The sequence below is a fragment of the Triticum aestivum genome, chromosome 6A, assembly GCF_018294505.1.
Source record: "Triticum aestivum cultivar Chinese Spring chromosome 6A, IWGSC CS RefSeq v2.1, whole genome shotgun sequence".
NCBI classification, from domain to species: domain Eukaryota; kingdom Viridiplantae; phylum Streptophyta; class Magnoliopsida; order Poales; family Poaceae; genus Triticum; species Triticum aestivum.
Genome location: NC_057809.1, coordinates 603469497 through 603494175, shown reverse-complemented (window position 1 = coordinate 603494175; position 24679 = coordinate 603469497). Strand labels below are relative to the sequence as shown.

Below are 24679 nucleotides of genomic sequence, written 5' to 3'. Positions count from 1 at the left end.
CAGTAAATCTATGAACAATTTGAATTTAGGCGATAGCCTACTCCATGGCACGGGGGGATTCTGCAAAAAGTCATCCTCTGTACCTACTTTGACTGCGACAGGCCCCAGTTTCAGAATTCGTGAGCTAGGGAGGAAAACGTATTCTCAGGGGGCGCGTTCGCGTGAGCAGGGTGACCTAGAAACTATAGAAGAGCATTTTGGCCAGCTTTGGGTCATTCCGTCCCCTCCCCGCCGCCGCCTACCTTCTCCACAAAATTCTGCTCGTGTCCATACCTCCTCTTCTGGGTTCACTTGCTGGATCCGGAAGGATTTGATTTCCAACCTCTCATTCACGGCTGCTGACTGTCATCCGGCACCGCGTCGATCCTTTAATCCAATTCCAAGAACTATCAAGGTGTCGAGGGAGGGTTTGGGCCCCGGATCTCTTTCGTTTGCGACTGCTGTGAAGCAAGGGAGTGTGATGGCTGACCGGCGGGGGACTGGTACGGGATCTGGGGTAGGTGGCCCCTCGAAGACTGCTAACCAAAGAGCCAACCCACAAGGAGGGAGGAGGCAGCCATCTGCCACCACCTCGAAAGATCTGGTGCCAGCAGCTAAACCCACCAGATCCACGGCCTCTACAGCCGCTTCATCCCAGGTGCAGTCCTCTCAATCGATTGAGGTAGAGATGGAACAAGTTTTAGATCCTAGGTACAAAGATATGATCTGCTTCAACTGCGGTGGTCCAGGGCATTATGTTGGGAATTGTATTAAGCCAAAATTATGCTTCATATGTCAGCAAAATCACAATGTGAACAATTGTGTTGCCTGGACTAAGGTACAACCAACAGCTGCCTTTTTTGGTAGTGGAGCAAGTGGTCTTGGTTTTTACCATGTGGATGTCCCTGTTGCTAATGAATCCAATTGGTTGAATTTTCAAAATTGTGATGTGGTCAATATTCTCACAGGTGATGTGGATAAGGAGTTGCTGTTAAATCTTTTGACTGCTACCTTTTGCAAAACCAGACAGTGGCCTTGGCAGATCAGGGGTCTGTCCAGTAAGACATTTCTGGTGAGATTCCCACCATGGAAGAAAGTGGAGGATCTCATTGAGTTGCCTGGATTTTCCTTGCCTCAAGATGTTTCTGTCACACTTACTGAGTGGAAAGGGGCTTGTGACCCGTTTGGAGAACTTATTGAGGCTTGGGTTTTGATTGAGGGAATCCCACCCAAATGGTGTACCTGGAAGGTTTTCGCCCAGATTGCTTCCCTGTTTGGGGTTCTGATTGATGTAGACTGGAATGGGATTTTTAGGACTTTTTTTGAGAATGTAAGGATCAAAATTGCTTGCAGAGACCCCACAAAAATTCCTTTTGAAAGGCTCATTGAAATGAAGAAGAAGAAGTTATTTTTGCTGGGTTTTACTGTGGATGGCTTTGAACAAGTGGGTGGGGTTGATTCTGTTATTGATATTGAGGATGATGAGGAGTTTGAAGGAGATGGTACTGCTGAGAGACAGGAGGATGAGGGTGGAGATGGTCATAAGGATGGTCTGGAGGACTTACATGACAGTGAGGAGGCAATTGATGAGTTAGATAAGGCTAATGTCACTAGTTTGGGGAAGAGTACACAGAAAAAGGTGCAAGCTGGTATGTTCTGCTCTGATTTTGATCATGAAACCTTTATCCTGGAGTGTGTTAACACTGGCAAAAAAACACCTAGTAACTGATAAGAGAACTGACCTTGAGGATTTCTGTCCTCCTGTCCTGATGGATTCCACTCCATCTAAGTCAGTGGTGAAGTTTGTTGAGGGAAACACTAGCTCTAGGAGGAAGCTTGAGAACATGGAATATTGTGAGAGTATCCTTAAATCTGTTGACTTTTGTGAGTTTGAGGAAGAGGACCCCAACAATGATGACCTTGAAACTCTTCCTGCTGAAGCTATACAGGCTATTCAGACCACTTCTCTAAAAAGATCTCTGATGGAATCTCTTGACCAAGCTCATATCTCTTTAGAGGCTGGGAAATCCAAGTGGGGGCCTGTGTTGGTTCAGAAGCTTAATACTAGAGGGCATGGCAATTTAAACATCATGGAGAAGGCTGCTGCTTATAAGATGAAGTAGAACCTGGAAATTCCAAAAAACTTTAAAGGTAAATCATTCACTAACACTGGTCATGACATCCTGCTTGATCATATGAATAAAATTGACATTTGCATTGGGGGGATGATGTTAATAGACTTGAAACCATTGGCATTTTGGTTGATGGGGAGAAGGAGAGGTGTTTGGCTTTTGCCAATAATAACCCTGAAATTGTGCTGCCAGATAACTTAGAACTAAACCATGATGAATTGGTTGGGACACCTTTGGATGTTCACCCTCTCAAGCCAGTTGGCACTGCTGATGCTTTGAGGAGAACCCCAAATGTCCTAACCAAAGCTAGGCCTTGTGGCTTGTCTCATCCTTTTAAAGTTGCTTAGATATGATAGGTCTCATTTGGAATATTAGAGGGCTTGGTAAACCTGGTAAAGTTCAGTGCCTGTGTGACACCATTGCTAGAGCTAACCCTGATTTTATTGGATTCCAAGAAACTAAGAAAGAGGTTATTTCTGAGGGTTTCCTCAAGGCTATAGACAGAAGTGGTAACTTTGATTGGCATTATTTACCTGCTGTTAATACTGCTGGGGGGATCCTTTTGGGTCTTAGGAAAAGCTTGTTTGATACTGTTGGTTTTATTAACCATGAATTTTCAGTTACTGCCACAGTTAAAAATAAGGAAGATGGTTTCCTATGGCACCTTGTTATTGTTTATGGTTCTGCTTACCCAAAATTCAAGGTAGATTTTGTGGCTGAATTGCATAGTATTCTTGAGTCTGCCTCATATCCTATTTTGATATGTGGGGACTTCAACTTAGTTAGGAATGTGAGTGAGAAGAGTAGTGGGATTGTTAACCATCATACCACTTTTATGTTCAATTATTGGGTTAACAGATGGGGGCTGCTAGAGATTTCTATCTCCAACAGGGGTTTCACTTGGTCCAATAATAAGGATGACCCTGTTTTTGCTGTGCTAGATAGGGTGTTTACTTCTGTGGATTGGGATGCTCATTTTCCTTTGTCTTCACTAACTGCTCTCCCTAGAGTGGGGAGTGATCACACCCCTTTGGTGTTAGATACTGGGGGGCGTCGATCGTCTAGCCCTAAAATGTTCAGGTTTGAGAAGTGGTGGCTTTCTCAACCTGGTTTTGATCAATTGGTTCGTGAAACCTGGTCTTCTGTTTCATCATCCACTTCTTCGGTGGATAATTGGCTATCTAAAACTAGACTCCTTCGTAAAAAAACAAAAGGGTGGGCTATTAATATTGAGGCTGCGATGAAAAAAAAAGAAGAAATCTCTCCTTATGGAGTTTGACCTGCTAGATGTTTTATCTGAATCCCAACAATTGTCTTCTGCTGACCATGATAGAATGAAAGCTATGAAAAAAGAATTGGAGGATATCTGGAAAAAAGAGGAGACTGCCTTCTGGCAGAAGTCTAGGGATAGGAAAATTCTTGAAGGGGACCGCAATAATGCTTATTTCCAAGCATTAGCTAACCACAGACATAGAAAGAATCATTTATCTGAGTTGATGGGTCCTTCTGGACCTGTGACATCCACTACTGATATGCTGGAAGTAGCTACTAATTTCTATAAAACCCTGTTTGCTTATGAACCTAAACCTGACCTACATTTAGGGAATGGTTTTTGGTCTGAAACAAAAATGATTAGTGAGGAAATGCAGAGAGACCTGGAGAGATCCTTTTCTGAGGATGAGATCAAAGAAGCAATTATGAGTTCATATGCTAGTGGGGCCCCTGGCCCTGATGGTTTGTCATTCCTCTTTTACCAGAACTTCTGGGATCTCATTAAGAATGACTTTATGTGGATGGTTAGGGATTTTGAGAATGGGGTACTAGATATCTATAAACTGAATTATGCTATCATTACCCTCATTCCTAAGGTGCCCTTAGCTAGAGAGATGAAGAATTTCAGACCTATTAGTCTTAGCAACTGTGCTGTTAAAATCTTTTCCAAAGCTATGAATACTAGGGCTTCCCCTATCTGTGATAAACTCATTTCTCATAACCAAACTGCCTTTATTAAAGGGAGATTTATATTGGAAAGTGTTGTTATGGCCCATGAAGTGATTCATGAGGTTCATAGGTCTAACACTAGTGGGCTGATTCTTAAACTGGATTATGAGAAAGCTTATGATAGGGTCAGCTGGGAATTCCTGGAGGAAATGCTTCTTTCTAGAGGCTTTGGGACTAAATGGGTTAGTTGGGTGCTTAACACCTTGAAACATGGTACATTTCAGGTTAGAATCAATGACACAAATGGGCCACACTTTGTTGGGGGTAAAGGGTTGAAACAAGGGGACCCCCATTCCCCCCTTCTTTTCAACCTGGTGGCTGATGTTTTTTCCAAAATGCTGGTTAAAGCTGTTAATAATGGCTTGATTGGTGGGCTTCTTGTTAGGGAACGTAGTAATTTCAAAAAAAAATCCTACGCACACGCAAGATCATGGTAATGCATAGCAATGAGAGGGGAGAGTGTGATCTACGTACCCTTGTAGACCGACAGCGGAAGCATTAGCACAACACGGTTGATGTAGTCGTACGTCTTCACGGCCCGACCGATCAAGCACCGAAACTACGACACCTCCGAGTTTTAGCACACGTTCAGCTCGATGACGATCCCCGGACTCCGATCCAGCAAAGTGTCAGGGAAGAGTTCCGTCGGCACGACGGCGTGGTGACGATCTTGATGTACTACCGTCGCAGGGCTTCGCCTAAGCACCGCTACAATATTATCGAGGATTATGATGGAAGGGGGCACCGCACACGGCTAAGAATATGATCACGTGGATCAACTTGTGTCTATGGGGTGCCCCCTGCCTCTGTATATAAAGGATCAAGGGGGGGTGCGGCCGGCCAGGAGGAGGGCGCGCCAGGAGGAGTCCTACTCCCACCGGGAGTAGGATTCCCCCCTCTTTCCTAGTTGGAATAGGATTCGTGAAGTGGGAAAGAGGAGAGAGAGAAGGAAGGGGGGGGGCGCCGCCCCCCTCTCCTTGTCCTATTCGGACTAGGGGGGAGGGGCGCGCAGCCCAGCCCTGGCCACCTCTCCTCTCTTCCACTAAGGCCCACTAAGGCCCATATACCTCCCGGGGGGTTCCGGTAACCTCCCGGTACTCCGGTAAAATCCCGATTTCACCCAGAACACTTTCGATATCCAAATATAGGCTTCCAATATATCAATCTTTACGTATCGACCATTTCCAGACTCCTCGTCATGTCCTTGATCACATCCGGGACTCCGAACAAACTTCGGTACATAAAAATGCATAAACTCATAATATAATTGTCATCAAAACCTTAAGCGTGCGGACCCTACGGGTTCGAGAACAATGTAGACATGACCGAGACACGTCTCCGGTCAATAACCAATAGCGGAACCTGGATGCTCATATTGGCTCCCATATATTCTACGAAGATCTTTATCGGTCAGACCGCATAACAACATGTGTTGTTCCCTTTGTCATCGGTATGTTACTTGCCCGAGATTCGATCGTCGGTATCTCAATACCTAGTTCAATCTCGTTACCGGCAAGTCTCTTTACTCGTTTCGTAATACATCATCTTGCAACTAACTCATTAGTTGTAATGCTTGCAAGGCTTATGTGATGTGCATTACCGAGAGGGCCCAGAGATACCTCTCCGACATTCGGAGTGACAAATCCTAATCTCGAAATACGCCAACCCAACATGTACCTTTGGAGACACCTGTAGAGCACCTTTATAATCACCCATTTACGTTGTGACGTTTGGTAGCACACAAAGTGTTCCTCCGGCAAACGGGAGTTGCATAATCTCATAGTCATAGGAACATGTATAAGTCATGAAGAAAGCAATAGCAACATACTAAACGATCGGGTGCTAAGCTAATGGAATGGGTCATGTCAATCAGATCATTCACCTAATGATGTGATCCCGTTAATCAAATAACAACTCTTTGTCCATGGTTAGGAAACATAACCATCTTTGATTAACGAGCTAGTCAAGTAGAGGCATACTAGTGACACTCTGTTTGTCTATGTATTCACACATGTATTATGTTTCCGGTTAATACAATTCTAGCATGAATAATAAACATTTATCATGATATAAGGAAATAAATAATAACTTTATTATTGCCTCTAGGGCATATTTCCTTCAGTCTCCCACTTGCACTAGAGTCAATAATCTAGATTACACAGTAATGATTTTAACACCCATGGAGCCTTGGTGCTGATCATGTTTTGCTCGTGGAAGAGGCTTAGTCAACGGGTCTGCAACATTCAGATCCGTATGTATCTTGCAAATCTCTATGTCTCCCACCTGGACTAGATCCCGGATGGAATTGAAGCGTCTCTTGATGTGCTTGGTTCTCTTGTGAAATCTGGATTCCTTTGCCAAAGCAATTGCACCAGTATTGTCACAAAAGATTTTCATTGGACCCGATGCACTAGGTATGACACCTAGATCGGATATGAACTCCTTCATCCAGACTCCTTCGTTCGCTGCTTCCGAAGCAGCTATGTATTCCGCTTCACATGTAGATCCCGCTACGACGCTTTGTTTAGAACTGCACCAACTGACAGCTCCACCGTTTAATGTAAACACGTATCCGATTTGCGATTTAGAATCGTTCGGATCAGTGTCAAAGCTTGCATCAACGTAACCTTTTACGGTGAGCTCTTTGTCACCTCCATATACGACAAACATATCCTTAGTCCTTTTCAGGTATTTCAGGATGTTCTTGACCGCTGTCAGTGATCCACTCCTGGATTACTTTGGTACCTCCTTGCTAAACTTATAGCAAGGCACACATCAGGTCTGGTACACAGCATTGCATACATGATAGAGCCTATGGCTGAAGCATAGGGAACATCTTTCATTCTCTCTCTATCTTCTGAAGTGGTCGGGCATTGACTCTTACTCAACTTCACACCTTGTAACACAGGCAAGAACCCTTTCTTTGCTTGATCCATTTTGAACTTCTTCAAAACTTTGTCAAGGTATGTGCTTCGTGAAAGTCCAATTAAGCGTCTTGATCTATCTCTATAGATCTTAATGCCTAATATGTAAGCAGCTTCACCGAGGTCTTTCATTGAAAAACTCTTATTCAAGTATCCCTTTATGCTACCCAGAAATTCCATATCATTTCCAATTAGTAATATGTCATCCACATATAATATCAGAAATGCTACAGAGCTCCCACTCACTTTCTTGTAAATACAGGCTTCACCGAAAGTCTGTATAAAACCAAATGCTTTGATCACACTATCAAAGCGTTGATTCCAACTCCGAGAGGCTTGCACCAGTCCATAAATGGATCGCTGGAGCTTACACACTTTTTTAGCTCCCTTTGGATCGACAAAACCTTCTGGTTGCATCATATACAACTCTTCTTCCAGAAATCCATTCAGGAATGCAGTTTTGACATCCATCTGCCAAATTTCATAATCATAAAATGCGGCAATTGCTAACATGATTTGGACAGACTTAAGCATCGCTACGGGTGAGAAGGTCTCATCGTAGTCAATCCCTTGAACTTGCCGAAAACCTTTTGCGACAAGTCGAGCTTTGTAGACAGTAATATTACCGTCAGCGTCAGTCTTCTTCTTGAAGATCCATTTATTCTCAATTGCTTGTCGATCATTGGGCAAGTCAACCAAAGTCCATACTTTGTTCTCATACATGGATCCCATCTCAGATTTCATGGCTTCAAGCCATTTTGCGGAATCTGGGCTCACCATCGCTTCTTCATAGTTCGTAGGTTCATCATGATCTAGTAGCATGACTTTCAGAACAGGATTACCGTACCACTCTGGCGCGGATCTCACTTTGGTTGATCTACGAGGTTCAGTAGTATCTTGTTCTGAAGTTTCATGATCATCATCATTAGCTTCCTCACTAACTGGTGTAGGTGTCACAGAAACAGGTTTCTGTGATGTACTACTTTCCAATAAGGGAGTAGGTACAGTTACCTCGTCAAGTTCTACTTTCCTCCCACTCACTTCTTTCGAGAGAAACTCCTTCTCCAGAAAGTTTCCGAATTTAGCAACAAAAGTCTTGCCTTCGGATCTGTGATAGAAGGTGTATCCAATAGTTTCCTTTGGATATCCTATGAAGACACATTTCTCCGATTTTGGTTCGAGCTTATCAGGTTGAAGCTTTTTCACATAAGCATCGCAGCCCCAAACTTTCAGAAACGACAACTTTGGTTTCTTGCCAAACCACAGTTCATAAGGCGTCGTCTCAACGGATTTTGATGGTGCCCTATTTAACGTGAATGCGGCCGTCTCTAGAGCGTATCCCCAAAACGATAGCGGTAAATCAGTAAGAGGCATCATAGATTGCACCATATCTAGTAAAGTACGATTACGACGTTCAGACACACCATTACGCTGTGGTGTTCCGGGTGGCGTGAGTTGCGAAACTATTCCGCATTGTTTCAAATGTACACCAAACTCGTAACTCAAATATTCTCCTCCACGGTCAGATCGTAGGAATTTTATTTTCTTATTACGATGATTTTCAACTTCACTCTGAAATTCTTTAAACTTTTGAAATGTTTCAGACTTATGTTTCATTAAGTAGATATATCCATATCTGCTTAAGTCATCTGTGAAGGTGAGAAAATAACGATATCCGCCACGAGCCTCAACATTCATCGGACCACATATATCTGTATGTATGATTTCCAATAAATCTGTTGCTCTCTCCATAGTACCGGAGAACGGTGTTTTTGTCATCTTACCCATAAGGCACGGTTCGCAAGTACCAAGTGATTCATAATCAAGTGGTTCCAAAAGCCCATCAGTATGGAGTTTCTTCATGCGCTTTATACCGATATGACCTAAACGGCAGTGCCACAAATAAGTTGCACTATCATTATCAACTCTGCATCTTTTGGCTTCAACACTATGAATATGTGTGTCGCTACTATCGAGATTTAATAAGAATAGACCACTTTTTAAGGGTGCATGACCATAAAAGATATTACTCATGTAAATAGAACAACCATTATTCTCTGATTTAAATGAATAACCGTCTCGCATCAAACAAGATCCAGATATAATGTTCATGCTTAACGCTGGCACCAAATAACAATTATTTAGGTCTAATATTAATCCCGAAGGTAGATGTAGAGGTAGCGTGCCGACTGCGATCACATCGACTTTGGAACCATTTCCCACGCGCATCGTCACCTCGTCCTTAGCCAATCTTCGCTTAATCCGTAGTCCCTGTTTCAAGTTGCAAATATTAGCAACAGAACCAGTATCAAATACCCAGGTGCTACTGCGAGCATTAGTAAGGTACACATCAATAACATGTATATCACATATACCTTTGTTCACCTTGCCATCCTTCTTATCCGCCAAATACTTGGGGCAGTTCCGCTTCCAGTGACCAGTCTGCTTGCAGTAGAAGCACTCAGTTTCAGGCTTAGGTCCAAGTTTGGGTTTCTTCTCCTGAGTAGCAACTTGCTTGCTGTTCTTTTTGAAGTTCCCCTTCTTCTTCCCTTTGCCCTTTTTCTTGAAACTAGTGGTCTTGTTGACCATCAACACTTGATGCTCCTTCTTGATTTCTACCTCCGCAGCTTTCAGCATTGCGAAGAGCTCGGGAATAGTCTTATTCATCCCTTGCATATTATAGTTCATCACGAAGCTCTTGTAGCTTGGTGGCAGTGATTGGAGAATTCTGTTAATGACGTAATCATCTGGAAGATTAACTCCCAATTGAATCAAGTGATTATTATACCCAGACATTTTGAGTATATGCTCACTGACAGAACTGTTCTCCTCCATCTTGCAGCTATAGAACTTATTGGAGACTTCATATCTCTCAATCCGGGCATTTGCTTGAAATATTAACTTCAACTCCTGGAACATCTCATATGCTCCATGACGTTCAAAACATCGTTGAAGTCCCGATTCTAAGCCGTAAAGCATGGCACACTAAACTATCGAGTAATCATCAGCTTTGCTCTGCCAGACGTTCATAACATCTGGTGTTGCTCCAGCAGCAGGCCTGGCACCCAGCGGTGCTTCCAGGATGTAATTCTTCTGTGCAGCAATGAGGATAATCCTCAAGTTACGGACCCAGTCCGTGTAATTGCTACCATCATCTTTCAACTTTGCTTTCTCAAGGAACGCATTAAAATTCAACGGAACAACAGCATGAGCCATCTATCTACAATCAAGCATAAACAAGCAAGATACTATCAGGTACTAAGTTTCATGATAAATTTAGGTTCAATTAATTTACTTAAAGAACTCCCACTTAGATAGACATCCCTCTAATCCTCTAAGTGATTACGAGATCCAAATCAACTAAACCATGTCCGATCATCACGTGAGATGGAATAGTTTCATTGGTGAACATCACTATGTTGATCATATCTACTATATGATTCACACTCGACCTTTGGTCTCCGTGTTCCGAGGTCATATCTGTATATGCTTGGCTCGTCAAGTATAACCTGAGTATTTCGTGTGTGCAACTGTTTTGCACCCGTTGTATTTGAACATAGAGCCTACCACACCCGATCATCATGTGGTGTCTCAGCACGAAGAACTTTCGCAACGGTGCATACTCAGGGAGAACACTTCTTGATAATTAGTGAGAGATCATCTTATAATGCTATCGTCAATCAAAGCAAGATAAGATGCATAAAAGATAAACATCACATGCAATCAATATAAGTGATATGATATGGCCATCATCATCTTGTGCTTGTGATCTCCATCTTCGAAGCACCGTCGTGATCACCATCGTCACCGGCGCGACACCTTGATCTCCATCATAGCATCGTTGTCGTCTCGCCAATCTTATGCTTCCACGACTATCGCTACCGCTTAGTGATAAAGTAAAGCATTACAGCGCGATTGCATTGCATACAATAAAGCGACAACCATATGGCTCCTGCCAGTTGCCGATAACTTGGTTACAAAACATGATCATCTCATACAATAAAATTTAGCATCATGTCTTGACCATATCACATCACAACATGGCCTGCAAAAACAAGTTAGACGTCCTCTACTTTGTTGTTGCAAGTTTACGTGGCTGCTACAGGCTTAAGCAAGAACCAATCTTACCTACGCATCAAAACCACAACGATAGTTTGTCAAGTTGGTGCTGTTTTAACCTTCGCAAGGACCGGGCATAGCCACACTCGGTTCAACTAAAGTTGGAGAAACTGTCACCCGCTAGCCACCTCTGTGCAAAGCACGTCGGGAGAACCGGTCTCGCGTAAGCGTACGCGTAATGTCGGTCCGGGCCGCTTCGTCCAACAATACTGCCGAACCAAAGTATGACATGCTGGTAAGCAGTATGACTTATATCGCCCACCACTCACTTGTGTTCTACTCGTGCATATAACATCAACATATAAAACCTAGGCTCGGATGCCACTGTTGGGGAACGTAGTAATTTCAAAAAAATTCCTACGCACACGCAAGATCATGGTGATGCATAGCAACGAGAGGGGAGAGTGTGATCTACGTACCCTTGTAAACCGACAGCGGAAGCGTTAGCACAACGCGGTTGATGTAGTCGTACGTCTTCATGGCCCGACCGATCAAGCACCGAAACTACGGCACCTCCGAGTTTTAGCACACGTTAAGCTCGATGACGATCCCCGGACTCCGATCCAGCAAAGTGTCGGGGAAGAGTTCCGTCAGCACGACGGCGTGGTGACGATCTTGATGTACTACCGTCGTAGGGCTTAGCCTAAGCACCGCTACAATATTATCGAGGATTATGGTGGAAGGGGGAACCACACACGGCTAAGAATATGATCACGTGGATCAACTTGTGTCTATGGGGTGCCCCCTGCCTCCATATATAAAGGATCAAGGGGGGTGCGGCCGTCCAGGAGGAGGGCGCGCCAGGAGGAGTCCTACTCCCACCGGGAGTAGGATTCCCCCCTCTTTCCTAGTTGGAATAGGATTCGTGAAGTGGGAAAGAGGAGAGAGAGAAGGAAGGGGGGCGCCGCCCCCCTCTCCTTGTCCTATTCGGACTAGGGGGGAGGGGCGCGCGGCCTAGCCCTGGCCACCTCTCCTCTCTTCCACTAAGGCCCACTAAGGCCCATATACCTCCCGGGGGGTTCCGGTAACCTCCCGGTACTCCGGTAAAATCCCGATTTCACCCGGAACACTTTCGATATCCAAATATAGGCTTCCAATATATCAATCTTTATGTCTCGACCATTTCGAGACTCCTCGTCATGTCCTTGATCACATCCGGGACTCCGAACAAACTTCGGTACATCAAAATGCATAAACTCATAATATAACTGTCATCAAAACCTTAAGCGTGCGGACCCTACGGGTTCGAGAACAATGTAGACATGACCGAGACACGTCTCCGGTCAATAACCAATAGCGGAACCTGGATGCTCATATTGGCTCCCACATATTCTACGAAGATCTTTATCGGTCAGACCGCATAACAACATACGTTGTTCCCTTTGTCATCGGTATGTTACTTGCCCGAGATTCGATCGTCGGTATCTCAATACCTAGTTCAATCTCGTTACCGGCAAGTCTCTTTACTCGTTTCGTAATACATCATCTTGCAACTAACTCATTAGTTGTAATGCTTGCAAGGCTTATGTGATGTGCATTACCGGGAGGGCCCAGAGATACCTCTCCGACATTCGGAGTGACAAATCCTAATCTCGAAATACGCCAACCCAACATGTACCTTTGGAGACACCTGTAGAGCACCTTTATAATCACCCATTTACGTTGTGACGTTTGGTAGCACACAAAGTGTTCCTCCGGCAAACGGGAGTTGCATAATCTCATAGTCATAGGAACATGTATAAGTCATGAAGAAAGTAATAGCAACATACTAAACGATCGGGTGCTAAGCTAATGGAATGGGTCATGTCAATCAGATCATTCACCTAATGATGTCATCCCGTTAATCAAATAATAACTCTTTGTCCATGGTTAGGAAACATAACCATCTTTGATTAACGAGCTAGTCAAGTAGAGGCATACTAGTGACACTCTGTTTGTCTATGTATTCACACATGTATTATGTTTCCGGTTAATACAATTCTAGCATGAATAATAAACATTTATCATGATATAAGGAAATAAATAATAACTTTATTATTGCCTCTAGGGCATATTTCCTTCACTTCTCCCACATGCCATCCCTGGTGGTGTAGTTAGTTTACAGTATGCTGATGATACCATTCTGTTCATTCAAGAATCTGTGGAATATACAAAAAACTTGAAGTGGATCCTGACCTGTTTTGAGAAGCTGTCTAGCTTAAAAATCAATTTTCATAAAAGTGATTTGCATACCATTCATGTTTCTGAGCAAATGTCTAGAGAATTTGCCCAAATCTTTTGTTGTCAGTTTGGTGACTTTCCTTTCAAATATCTTGGGGTGCCACTTCATTATAAAAAACTGAGGAGGGAAGACTTGCAACCTATCATTGATAGGATTATAAAAAATATTGCTGGTTGGTTAGGCAAACTCTTATCCTACAGAGGGAAGCTGATTCTTTTAACTACTTGCATTGCCAGCATTCCATCATATCTTATGGCCATGATTAAATTCCCAAAGTGGGCTATTGATATGATCACTTCCCAAATGTCTCATTTCTTTTGGGGCAATGTGGGTGAGGTTCACAAATATCACTTAGCTAACTGGGGCCTTGTGGCCAGAAGGAAGGAATTTGGTGGCCTGGGTGTCCCTAATCTCAGGGAGTTTAACATGGCTCTCCTGGCTTCTTGGGGGAAAAGGTTCTATGATGGGAGGGAGGGGGATTGGAAAAAACTTCTTTGTTTCAAATATGCTACTGATAAACCTAATATTTTCCATGCTAAGCCTGCCTCTGGGTCTCCCTTCTGGAAAAGCATTTTTTGGGCTTTTGCTGTTGCAAATTTTTTTTGGAAATGGAATCCTGGGAATGGGGATAACATTGCCTTCTGGCATGATAACGGGATTGGGGGGTGCTCCCTAAAAGCTGCCTTTTGGGAATTATATGATATTTGTCATCAACAGGATGCCATGTTGTCCCAGGTTTGGGATGGTGTGAACCTATGTCTCACCTTTAGGCGTTGTGTGGATGAGGCCATGATGCAGAGATGGGGTTATTTGGTTAGCCTGGTTTCACAAACTACCCTTTCAGATCGGCCAGATAACCCTGTCTGGGCCCTGGAATCAAATGGTCAATACTCTGTTAAATCATTCTATAAACTAATCAACTTTGGGGAGGGGGGGGGGGTCTTCTGAGATTAAAGATTCCATTTGGAAAATCAAAGTCCCTCCAAATATCCATGTCTTTTTATGGCTGATGTATAATAATAAAAGCCTTACTAGAGACAATTTGGCCAAAAGAAGGCATGTTGATGATAAAACTTGTGTTTTCTGTGCTGAGTTGGAATCTACCCAACATCTTCTATTTGACTGCATTGTTGCGTCTAATGTCTGGTTTGTGGTTGCCGAAGCACTTGGCATTCCCCCTCCTGTCTCATTTTCATCCTTGACTTCTTTTTGGAAGAGAAAAAAACAATGTGAAGCTGTGAATATGGTTACCGCTGCTACCTTGTGGTGCTTATGGCAGTTACGCAATGACTTTGTCTTTCAGGGGGGAAGATGGCGAGATATACGTTGTGTGCTGGGACAGGTGGCGGCAACAATCAGGCAATGGAAAATCCTATCTTCAGAGGCCCAGGGTGCTCTACTTCTCCCGTGCTTAAGACTTTTGGAGCGTCGAAGAGGGGAACTGCTTAGAATTGCTTGGGTTTAGTGTTTGGTAGTGAGTGAGTTATCATCTGGTGTGTGGTCTGTTGAGTCTAACTCTCTTATGGGATGTAATAGGGGTAGTAGAAGCCCTGATGTATGTTTGATCTGTGGCAGCTACTTTTGGTTGTCGCCGAGAGCTGTTTAACAGTCTGGTCTCTGCCGTTGCCTTGGCTTAATAAAAGTTGGGGCGGGGGGCGACCCCTCACTTTTCAAAAAAAAATATGTGTTCTAGCTTCCATGATGTGTTTTCCCATCTTTTAGATAAAGCCTAATGTTGTTTCCAATAGAAAATTCACTAAATGTTCTATCTGATGTATAATAATTACAGGTTCAAGCCTCCCTATGATGTTTTCTCTAATTTTTTACCCATATTTTAAAAAGCAGAAGACTTTTTTTGCACTTTTCCTCCTTTTTCAATTCTTTCTTTTCATACAGTTATGCTGGATATGATTTGACAAAGTGCAGCTTCAAACGATTATAACACACACATCAACATGTGTGAATCCCCCACATTAACTTTGAACTGATCAACTATTATTCCATGCCTACATCTACAATTTGAGCTTTTGCATAACTTGACTGCCAGCAAATAGAACAAATCCAACATACACCAGACCAATTCCAGTGATGAAACAACAGACAATAATAATTGTCAATGGGTAGCAACAATGGAACAACATACTACCAGTTTCTTCATCTACGACTAAGGATCTCAATGATCACAAGTTCAACCAGCGAAGTACAGTAACAACTCGAGCAATCCTTACATGCTGCAGCATTTTAGTTCCTGCGACAAATGGACTAGACTCGAACCCCACACCCCACATAACACAACAGATAGGCTCTGTTCTACTGCTCAACAACCTCGCCTGCAGGGGTCCCAACGGAGGAGGCCCTTGCCCTCGCACCGGTCTGTCCGATGTTGGTGAAGCTGTCAGGAAGAACAAACAGCGCATCATACCCCGCGTCCACCTCGCCCTGGTATGCTCGGCCCAAGGAGTAGCCCAGAGCCCGTGCAACCGGGACAGCCACCGCATTACCGACTTGGATGTACCTGCAATCATCATCAAGATGTTTCAGTTTCTGTCTCCAGTTTTTCAGAACAGTTTCAGTTTTTAATTTTCAACAGCATAGAGGAACTTACTTCTCCTTCATGGGACCATACATCCGGTAGTAGTCAGGGAAACCCTGCAGCCTTGCGTTCTCACGGACAGTCAAAACACGTCCCTGATTCGGGTGCAGTATGATCTGCAGGCAGCACAAACAAACAAACAAACTCAGCAACAAGGACAAGACTGATTGCAGACAACATTAGAAGCTGTGCCAAAACTGACCTGGTTATGGGGCTCTGCTCTGGTCACCACCGTGGGAACTGTCTCATCCCACCACAACCGACCAAACGGCCTGCAAAAACATCATAGCACGTCATGTGTGAGAAACAGAAGATGTAGTAACACAGTACAGGTGGAGAAATGAAAGCAGAGATTCAGTGGCACTTACTTTGGTGATCTGCCCTTGATGAAGGACATTGCATAGTCAGGGACCTGTGCACATAAACAAGCTAGCATTTCAGCAATTGTACATTGCGCCCGTTTATAAAGAGTGAAGGCAAATATGCAGCATTTTCCTTTCACTTTCATTACTAGCATTAGTTGTCATATGTTCACGTCATGTAACATCCTAGGTCATGTAACAGAAACTTTGCACCAGCATACAAACATTCAAAAAGGAATTAGGCAGTAGAATCTGTACCAAAGGCTTGCCGGACTTGAGGTAGACACGCTCAACATCTGGATCCCACTCCACAATGTTATTCGCTCCGACCTTGACGCCTGGCAAGTCACGGAAGTTTGCCCCCTGAAAGACAGGTCAATCATGGTCACACAGAAGGAAAAAGGAGAGAACAAGCGCTGAAACTGTCCAGTCACCTACCTTCTTTATCGGAATCTGCTGGACGCGGTCATAATCATCTTGGTTTAGCCTCAAAGGCTGGTGGTCCAAGAGCTTTCCTTCTTCAGGACAAGTGGCATCACCAAAGGAATAGTCCAACATATCTGGAAATTTGAAGCAGCAAGAACAAAATTCACTATACATATACAGGCATAAGACAGGAACTAGTTTCTTAATGCAAAAGGAAAGGCCCTTCACAACGTAAAGAAGATGAAATTCATATTATTGGTAGAGCTATTTGTATTACCTTTACGACTAAGTCGAATGTAGCGCTGGAAGTCAGTCTTGGGTTGACCACCATATTCAATTACCTCATGAGGCTGACAGTTGTCTACCTGCATAATAATGGATGTAAGAACAAATGTAGAAGAGGAAGAAATGAAACAAGGGAAGAAAGCACTTGCCTTGGGCAAATCTGAAATGGCATCACCAAGAAGGAGAGCTTTCTTCAAAGTCGGTCTTTGCGTCTCATCATATGCAACAATGCTTTGCTGCAAATGAAACAAGCTAGTCAGCAGATTTACATTTCTCCCAATTCATTTCATTAAATTTGTGATCAGACTTACCGAGAAAGCATTTGGAGCACCACCACGTACAACTACATCATGAGTAGGGAGAGGATACTTTGGGAGGACCTGGCAGGCAAAATACGTCAGATCACTCCATGAGGCAACATATTTGTTGCAGAAATTGATAGTGACAAAGAAACAGAACAAACCATGGTAGGGAGAGCTCCCCAAAGGAACACCCGCATTCTGAACTGAGGAAGCCCGTAGCAACCAGCTACCATCATTCCAAGGCGGGCTTGGTAGTTCAGGGATACAAGACGGCTCAATGCATATCTTCCAAGATAGCCATCGGCAAATTTCAGAATGTCCACCACATTCTCCATCAAGACAAACTTTGGTTGCAGATAAGAAACAATGTCCATATAGGTAACCATTTGTTGATTTTTCTCATCTTCTAAAGGGTTATCACGGTTTCTAAATCGGTTGAACCCACTTATCCCTTGGCAGGGCGGGCCACCACAAATAACATCAACCTGACCCTATGGATTTTGACAGCACAAGTAAATGGAATCAGACAATCTGGAGTGGAACTAAAAAACTGAGAGAAGAAAAGTTACTCACAGGCTGGGGTAGAATGTTTCGCCTGTACCCTTCTTGCACAAACTCTTTAATTTTCAATGGGCAGTCACTAGGTACAAAACAAAAGTCAGTGCACTGCAAACTAAAATTAAAATGCTGTGAGCATACAGCAAATGAGGTACCTACCTCAGGTTTTCTATGGGCTCCCAGGTATCCTCTTCTGGGCCATATCCTTTCCATTGAACCTGTAACAGATTATATTAGATAAATTGATCTATGCATAAAAACCACAAGTATTAACACTCCCACACAGGGAAGGCCAAAGAGAATGGCATTAGAACCTTAAAATGGATTCCATTTTTCCTCCCAGTGCCACCATAGCAGATCTCAAGTAGCTTTTCCACCACAAACTCATCCTTTCCAAGAGGCTCATCATCTTCCTCTTCCTCAACAGGATCTGCTGCATCAGAATCATTGCTATGGACATATTTGTCACATAGAATCGCCCATTCCTTAAGAAGTGCAAGAAAATCCTCGGCTTTTTCATTTCGAACCTACAATCAGAGATGAAGATCTTTTATACCAGGTCTAAAGAACAAATACTAGAATCTAAGAATGAAATTTAGAAGCCACACCTCTGTTTTGGGATGGTTATATTTAAGGCTCTTGCATGCAAAGTTGTTCAGGTCAACAGCCCATTTCTATAAAGAAGAAATAGAACAGTTAGTGCTGAGAAATGTCAAAAAAAGTCTTAAACAAAATGTTTGGCGGGCTTATTACTGTTTCAAGTTTCAGGCCAGCAAGTGCTGAACCCAAGCACAGCCCTGTTGACATCCCACCACAACCAGAATACAGGTCAAGGAGGGATGCCGTTTTTACTGGGGTCCCATTCTCTGAATCAGCATCAGTAGAAATACCAGAATTCTCTGTGGTGTCTACAGAAAATGCAAATTGCAAAGTGAATATTGATCATAAGATGGAAGAATACAGGGGCAAATCAATTGTTTAAATTCTGGGGGTAAATAATCTGCCAACCAGTTTATCTGTCACTAATAAACCATCTAGTCATAAAGTAATCATTTTTTTAGATCACAAGTTAACAACTTGGATTAGATTTAACATTGGAGGATCGTAGAAATTTTAGCTCAGCAACTTATGTTGGAAGTTGTATTACAAGTTCAAGTGACAAAACTCAGAACCAGACATGATTATGATCACCAAGGAATGGTGAAAGAATATCTTTTTATTAATTTTCTCAAGGCTTATGAGTTAACCGAAAAACAAAGCACCCCTTGCAATGAACTGTGGAGGAGCTAAAATAAATAAACCATAGTGTGCGAAACATGCAGCAGCAGCAGCACACAATGCACAGATCAATAGCTAGTTTGTGTAAGAGCAATGCCATGTGCAAATAATGTAAGCAAGGAACTGCAATTACCTGATGGGATGTTAGCAAATGTAGAATAAGCAACTGTATATGACATGTCATAGTATAAGTCAGTGCGAGCCACCAGTTTGGCCTTGGCTGCTGGGTCCATCTGAAATCAAGGAGAACATTGGTGAGAAACAATATATAAGTGGCGCTTTGACAATTGACAAAGTTTTGAACAGTGGCACCTACATTGGGATCAACATGGATTATCTTGACCTTTGATATGATGCAATCAAGCAGATTATCATTCTTTTCCTCGGAGAGAAAGACACGCTTTGGGTCATGTGTGTGATCATTGACAAATTTGGCTCTAGATATAACCTGCAAGATGACAGTTAGTTACAAGCTATCCAGGCATTAGTACAGACAGTGCATACTGCAACAATGCTCAATCAATACGCACCGTGTCCTCTGGACGGAAGTACCAACGACAGGTAAAGTAGCTGGTCTTGTCAACACCCTCAAAAAACTCAGTTATTCTGCCAATGTAATCAGCCTCATTTTCCCCAGCCTATAAATGGCAAAAACAAATAACAATTTAAGATAGGAAGTGATTACTGAAGCATGATGAAAATACAGGAGCTTGACTATCTGATTGTTATACATTTTCCACCGAATAATGAAGTTCACATTCAGGAATAATGTGTAAACAAGCACAAACTTTGCAAGCTAGATCCACATTAAGCAGGCATTTAGAGCATCCATTATACAATCAGAAAAAGGTAAAAATGCCAGAAATGAACAGGGCATTTTTGTAAGAAAATACAGTACAAGTATCCCAGACTACGTTCATTTAAAATCCTATTTGGAAGCATTTTTATGCAAGTGCCAAACCTTTTGTATACAGGTGTAAACAGTACCTAGAAATGGAAAGACATTTTGTAAGAAAATCGAGTATTCTAGAGTACATCCATTTCAAATCCTATCAGGGGCATTTTTATACATGTCAGGCCTTAGCAGTAACTAGTCAATGCAAGTGGAGCAATTTCTACTAGTATTATTTATATAAAAAAAACAAGGCTTTCCGTCTTGCTCCGTTGAACGAGCCAAGCATCACAACCCAAGTACAGTTTCACGGAGGAAAGCAGGCACTTTTATGGTAGGAAGGTGCAGAGTGGGTCTTTTACCATGACGTAGACGTCGTCGCCCAGCGCGTAGACCACGCCATCGACCATGGCGGAGCGGTAGTGGACGCGCGCCTTCATGTCCTCCTCATCCTCCGGCCTGCACGAGAAACAAGCAATGCTCAACAACCAACCAAAATGCAAAGCCAGGGATCAGATCCGGGGCAGACTGCGCACGCACCTCTTGGGGGAGCCGCGCTGGTAGCGCTGGGGCCACTTGGCGCGGGCCTCGTCGGCGGGGACGGGCTCGCCGAGGAACTCGGGCTCCTTGTCGCCGGCGGCGACGTTCCGGGCCTTCTTGGACGGCTGCGCCACGCGCCTCTTGGCCGCCTGCCCCTCCTCCCGCGGCTGCTGCTCGCCGGAGGCGGAGGGCTCGTCCTCCTCGCCGAGGGCCAGCTCCTCCTCGTCGGGCTCCTCCGCGCACACCTCGTCCTCGGGCCGCTCCTCCGCCGCCTTCTCCTTCTTCTCCCGCGGCGCCTTGGTGGCCTTCTGCTGCTTCTTCTTGCCCGCCGCCTTGGGCGCCGGCTTCTTCTTGCCGGAGGTGGTGCCCTTGCGGGGGCGCTTGGTGACCGTGGCCTCCTCGGGCGCGGCCTTGGCGGAGGCGGAGCGCTTGCGGGAGGAGGACCGCGCGGGCGCGGCGGCCGAGGGCGGCGAGCTGGGCGGCGCCATGGGGTCGCGCGCGGTGGCTAGGGTTCCGGGGGAGGGTCCGGATCTGGGAGGGGCTTCGGCGGCTGGGGTTTGGGGTTTGGGGATTGGGATTGGAATGGGGGTGGGAGGGGGGAGGGCTGGGGGTTTTAGAACTGGAGCGGGCGGGCGGGCGGCGATGGAAATAGCGGGCGGGAGGGGGTGCCCGGAGCCCAAAATTTTGGGGCGAGCGCGTGGGGAGGGCGGGACGGTTCGAATTTTCGGGGGGATTCGGGATTTGAATTTTACCGTCTGTGGGTGTGCGTGTCCGCGCTCTGTCTTGTCGTCCCTGGGTCGGGGTGTGTGGGGTTTCTACCCCCCGCCCCCACCAGGCACCACGGTGTGAAACTCAGAAGGGTGTGAAAGCCGTGTCAAAAAATATATGGATGTGAAAGCCTCGACAGAAGGGGGAAAAACGGAATGAGGATGTGAGAAAATGGGGAGCTCCTAATTGGCGCTTCAGGCGCCAGTTCGACCGCCGGCACCTTCGCTGCCGGCTGGGCCGGCCCCACAAGCACAAAAGCAGTCCGCCAGATCGCTCGTCTCCATTCTTTTCCTGACCATTGACTATTCTAAAATTTAAACAAATTTGAAATTTTGAAAAAGGTTCAAGAAATTTGAATATGACGCTCGTGAATTTGGGAAAAGTTCACGAAGAAAATCACAAATTTGAAAAAAGCTCATCAATTTTGGAAAAAGTTTCACCTATTATGAAACAAAGTTCATCGGATTTGAAAAAATCATCAAATTTGGAATAAGCTCACCGGATTTGAAAAAAACATCAAAATTGAAAAAAGTTCATCGGGTTTGGAAAAAAATCATTTAATTTAAAAATATCATCGAATTTCAAAAAAAAATCATCTAATTTGAAAAGGTTCATTGAATTTGAAAAAAGTTCATCGGATTTGGAAAAAAATCATCAAATTTGAAAAAAGCTCATCATATTTTAAAAAATTAATTGAATTTTAAAAACATCAAATTTGAAAAAAGTTCATCTAATTTAGAAAAAAATGAATTAAGGAAAAAAGCACACATTTAAGAAAAGAAAATAAGAAAAAGAAACAAGAAAAAAGAAAAACTGAACTAAAGAAAAATAATAAAAGGAAGAAACAACATAATTGTGCACAAGCGGGTTAGATAGCCTGGTGGTTGTTGTGCTTCCTTCGAACAGTGAGGTGTCCAGTTCGATCCCATTACGTGCCTAGTTTTTGCGGGTTAAAATCCGAAGAGGGAAACCTTAGGTTGGCTGGCCCAACTCGCAGGAGCTGTGTGCACCCGTTTGCCAAATGCACTATATCGGGGCGCCTGAAGTGTCAAATAGGATGTGCCGAAAAAAAAGTGCACAATTTCTTCGAAAGGTCTCGTGAGGAAACCCCTGGTCCAGCCGGCGTGACGAAGCTGGTCGGCCGGTGACGCCGAAGCCCCCATGCAACCGACATGTCAAAGCAGGTCGGCGTGTAAAATCGTCCACTTGAAGAAGAGGTGGCACGATAATGCCGACGCAGGTCAAAGTTTGTGACGTGGACGATGTCAGCTTGATGAAGTGGCCGCGCGGCGACTCTAGTATGCCCGCCCTGTGTAATCAGTGGGGCGACGATGTTGGTGATGACTTAGACTTCGCCATGCCGAACTCTTGGTTGGCTCGCCGGATTGATGATCCAATGAGGTTGACCTCGGCTCGACAAAGCGACGACTTGTCTAGCACAGGTCGGTAACCGTGGAGCAACATGTCCGGCTGGTCTGACATTGACGTGCCGGTGAAGATCTCCTCGGAAAAAGATCAAAAATTGTGGGCACATGTTTGTGAACAAAACACGATACTTTGGAAAAAAAATCCTTCAAAAAAGGATGTCCGATAACCCTTCATCAAAAAGATGAACTCAGGTTCGATTCTTCGCGCAAAAAACAAATCCGAAAATTGATGTACTCATTGGACGTTTCCCGGAGTTTGAACGGTCGGATCGAGTTGAAATTATGAGGGTTGTTGATATAGTAATTCCGCAGCCGTTGAACGGTTGGATTTGCTAAAGGATCTCCGAGCTGGATGTTGGACCCCTCGCCCTAAACTCATCCAGATTCCTATCCAGATTCGACAGGGCTCCAGTATATCAGAGTTTGCTAGAGACACCTCCATCGGAACGCGGCGAAATTTTCCAAGGTTGTTCTATACTCAATTCCTCACAATTCCATCAAAACAATCGTCAAAGCGACGCTCGAGGAGACAGGGACGGCGAACATGAATCCGTTGTCTAGAAAAAAACGGATGTCAATCTGCAGACGAGCCATCGATCCTCTGCGATCACACATCGGTCTCTCAATGAAAGCAGCAATGTCGGTGTCAAAACCGGCCGATCTCGGGTAGGGGCCCCTGAGCTGTGAGATCGGATCGATGGTAACAAGAGACAAAGAACACACAGTCTTTACCCATGTTCGGGCCCTCTCTATGGAGGTAAAACCCTACATCCTGCTCTTGCTTATATTATGAAAGTATCGAAGTACAGAGTTGATCTACCTCGAGATCGTAAGTTGTGGTCTAAACCCTAGGGGTACTATGATGAATGTATGAATGATCTAGAATATGAGATGTCATAATTATCTATTCACTAGCCTGGCCTCGGTTTATATTATGTGTCGGAGGCCTAGGACAATAAGAGTCCTTGTCGGTGTCAAAACCGGCGGATCTCGGGTAGGGGGTCCCGAACTGTGCGTCTAGGCGGATGGTAACAGGAGGCAGGGGACACGATGTTTTACCCAGGTTCGGGCCCTCTCGATGGAGGTAAAACCCTACGTCCTGCTTGATTAATATTGATGATATGGGTAGTACAAGAGTAGATCTACCACGAGATCAGAGAGGCTAAACCCTAGAAGCTAGCCTATGGTATGATTGTTGTTTGTCCCTACGAACTAAAACCCTCCGGTTTATATAGACACCGGAGAGGGCTAGGGTTACACAGAGTCGGTTACAATGGTAGGAGATCTACATATCCGTATCACCAAGCTTGCCTTCCACACCAAGGAAAGTCCCTTCCGGACACGGGACGAAGTCTTCAATCTTGTATCTTCATAGTCCAGGAGTCCGACCGAAGGTATAGTCCGGCTACCCAGACACCCCCTAATCCAGGACTCCCTCAGTAGCCCCTGAACCAGGCTTCAATGACGACAAGTCCGGTGCGCATATTGTCTTCGGCATTGCAAGGCGGGTTCTCCTTCAAATTCCGTGTACCTGTCGAATAATGTCTGGTTTCTTGTAAATGTAGCGCTCCTTGGCTTCTACGCCCAATAATGGCCGTCTTCCACGTGTTAAACGGATATGAAAAGTCAGGGTGTTTTCATATTTACACCCCTAGCCGTGTAAATGAGCCGCCTATTTAAGGAAACGAGGATTTAGATCCAAACCACATCTTCTCCCTTCCGTGAGTATTCATCAGAGCGTGTTCGACAGAGGTCCATTCTATCATGGCCGGCCACCGCAGCTCCTCCTGTCGCCCTTCCAGCCCTCAGCCTGGAGATTGGAAGAGATGCTCCATCCCGCACAGCGAGCTAGTGACGCTCCAGACCAAGGGA

The 24679-nt window shown here is 44.4% G+C and overlaps 1 protein-coding gene across 2 annotated transcripts; it reads right to left on the bottom strand.

Annotated features, from left to right (window-relative positions):
- Positions 1-15462: 15462 nt before the first annotated feature.
- On the bottom strand, positions 15463-21203 carry LOC123128920 (DNA (cytosine-5)-methyltransferase 1). Of its 2 annotated transcripts, XM_044549035.1 has the most exons (20): positions 20613-21203; positions 20435-20531; positions 19711-19818; positions 19497-19628; positions 19314-19413; positions 18656-18810; positions 18511-18576; positions 18217-18429; positions 18062-18120; positions 17918-17984; positions 17506-17835; positions 17354-17422; positions 17192-17278; positions 17035-17122; positions 16770-16891; positions 16590-16694; positions 16338-16381; positions 16172-16241; positions 15982-16085; positions 15463-15891 (listed from the first exon to the last, which is right to left on the bottom strand). In XM_044549035.1, the coding sequence occupies exons 1-20, from the start codon at positions 21098-21100 to the stop codon at positions 15687-15689; spliced, it is 2709 nt and encodes a 902-aa protein (XP_044404970.1). In that variant the 5' UTR covers positions 21101-21203; the 3' UTR covers positions 15463-15686. The 2 variants fall into 2 exon arrangements, with proteins under 2 accessions (XP_044404970.1, XP_044404969.1); XM_044549034.1 differs by having other exon boundaries at positions 17035-17278.
- Between the last annotated feature and the right edge of the window lie 3476 nt (positions 21204-24679).

Excerpts from the sequence above, each read along its gene's own strand:
- LOC123128920 (XM_044549034.1), bottom strand. The coding sequence starts at position 21,100 with ATGGCGCCGCCCAGCTCGCCGCCCTCGGCCGCCGCGCCCGCGCGGTCC. Across the intron at positions 16,382-16,589 it reads TCAAGTCCGGCAAGCCTTTG|GTCCCTGACTATGCAATGTC; the intron begins GTACAGATTCTA and ends TTATGTGCACAG. Across the intron at positions 16,086-16,171 it reads GAGCAGAGCCCCATAACCAG|ATCATACTGCACCCGAATCA; the intron begins GTCAGTTTTGGC and ends TGCTGCCTGCAG.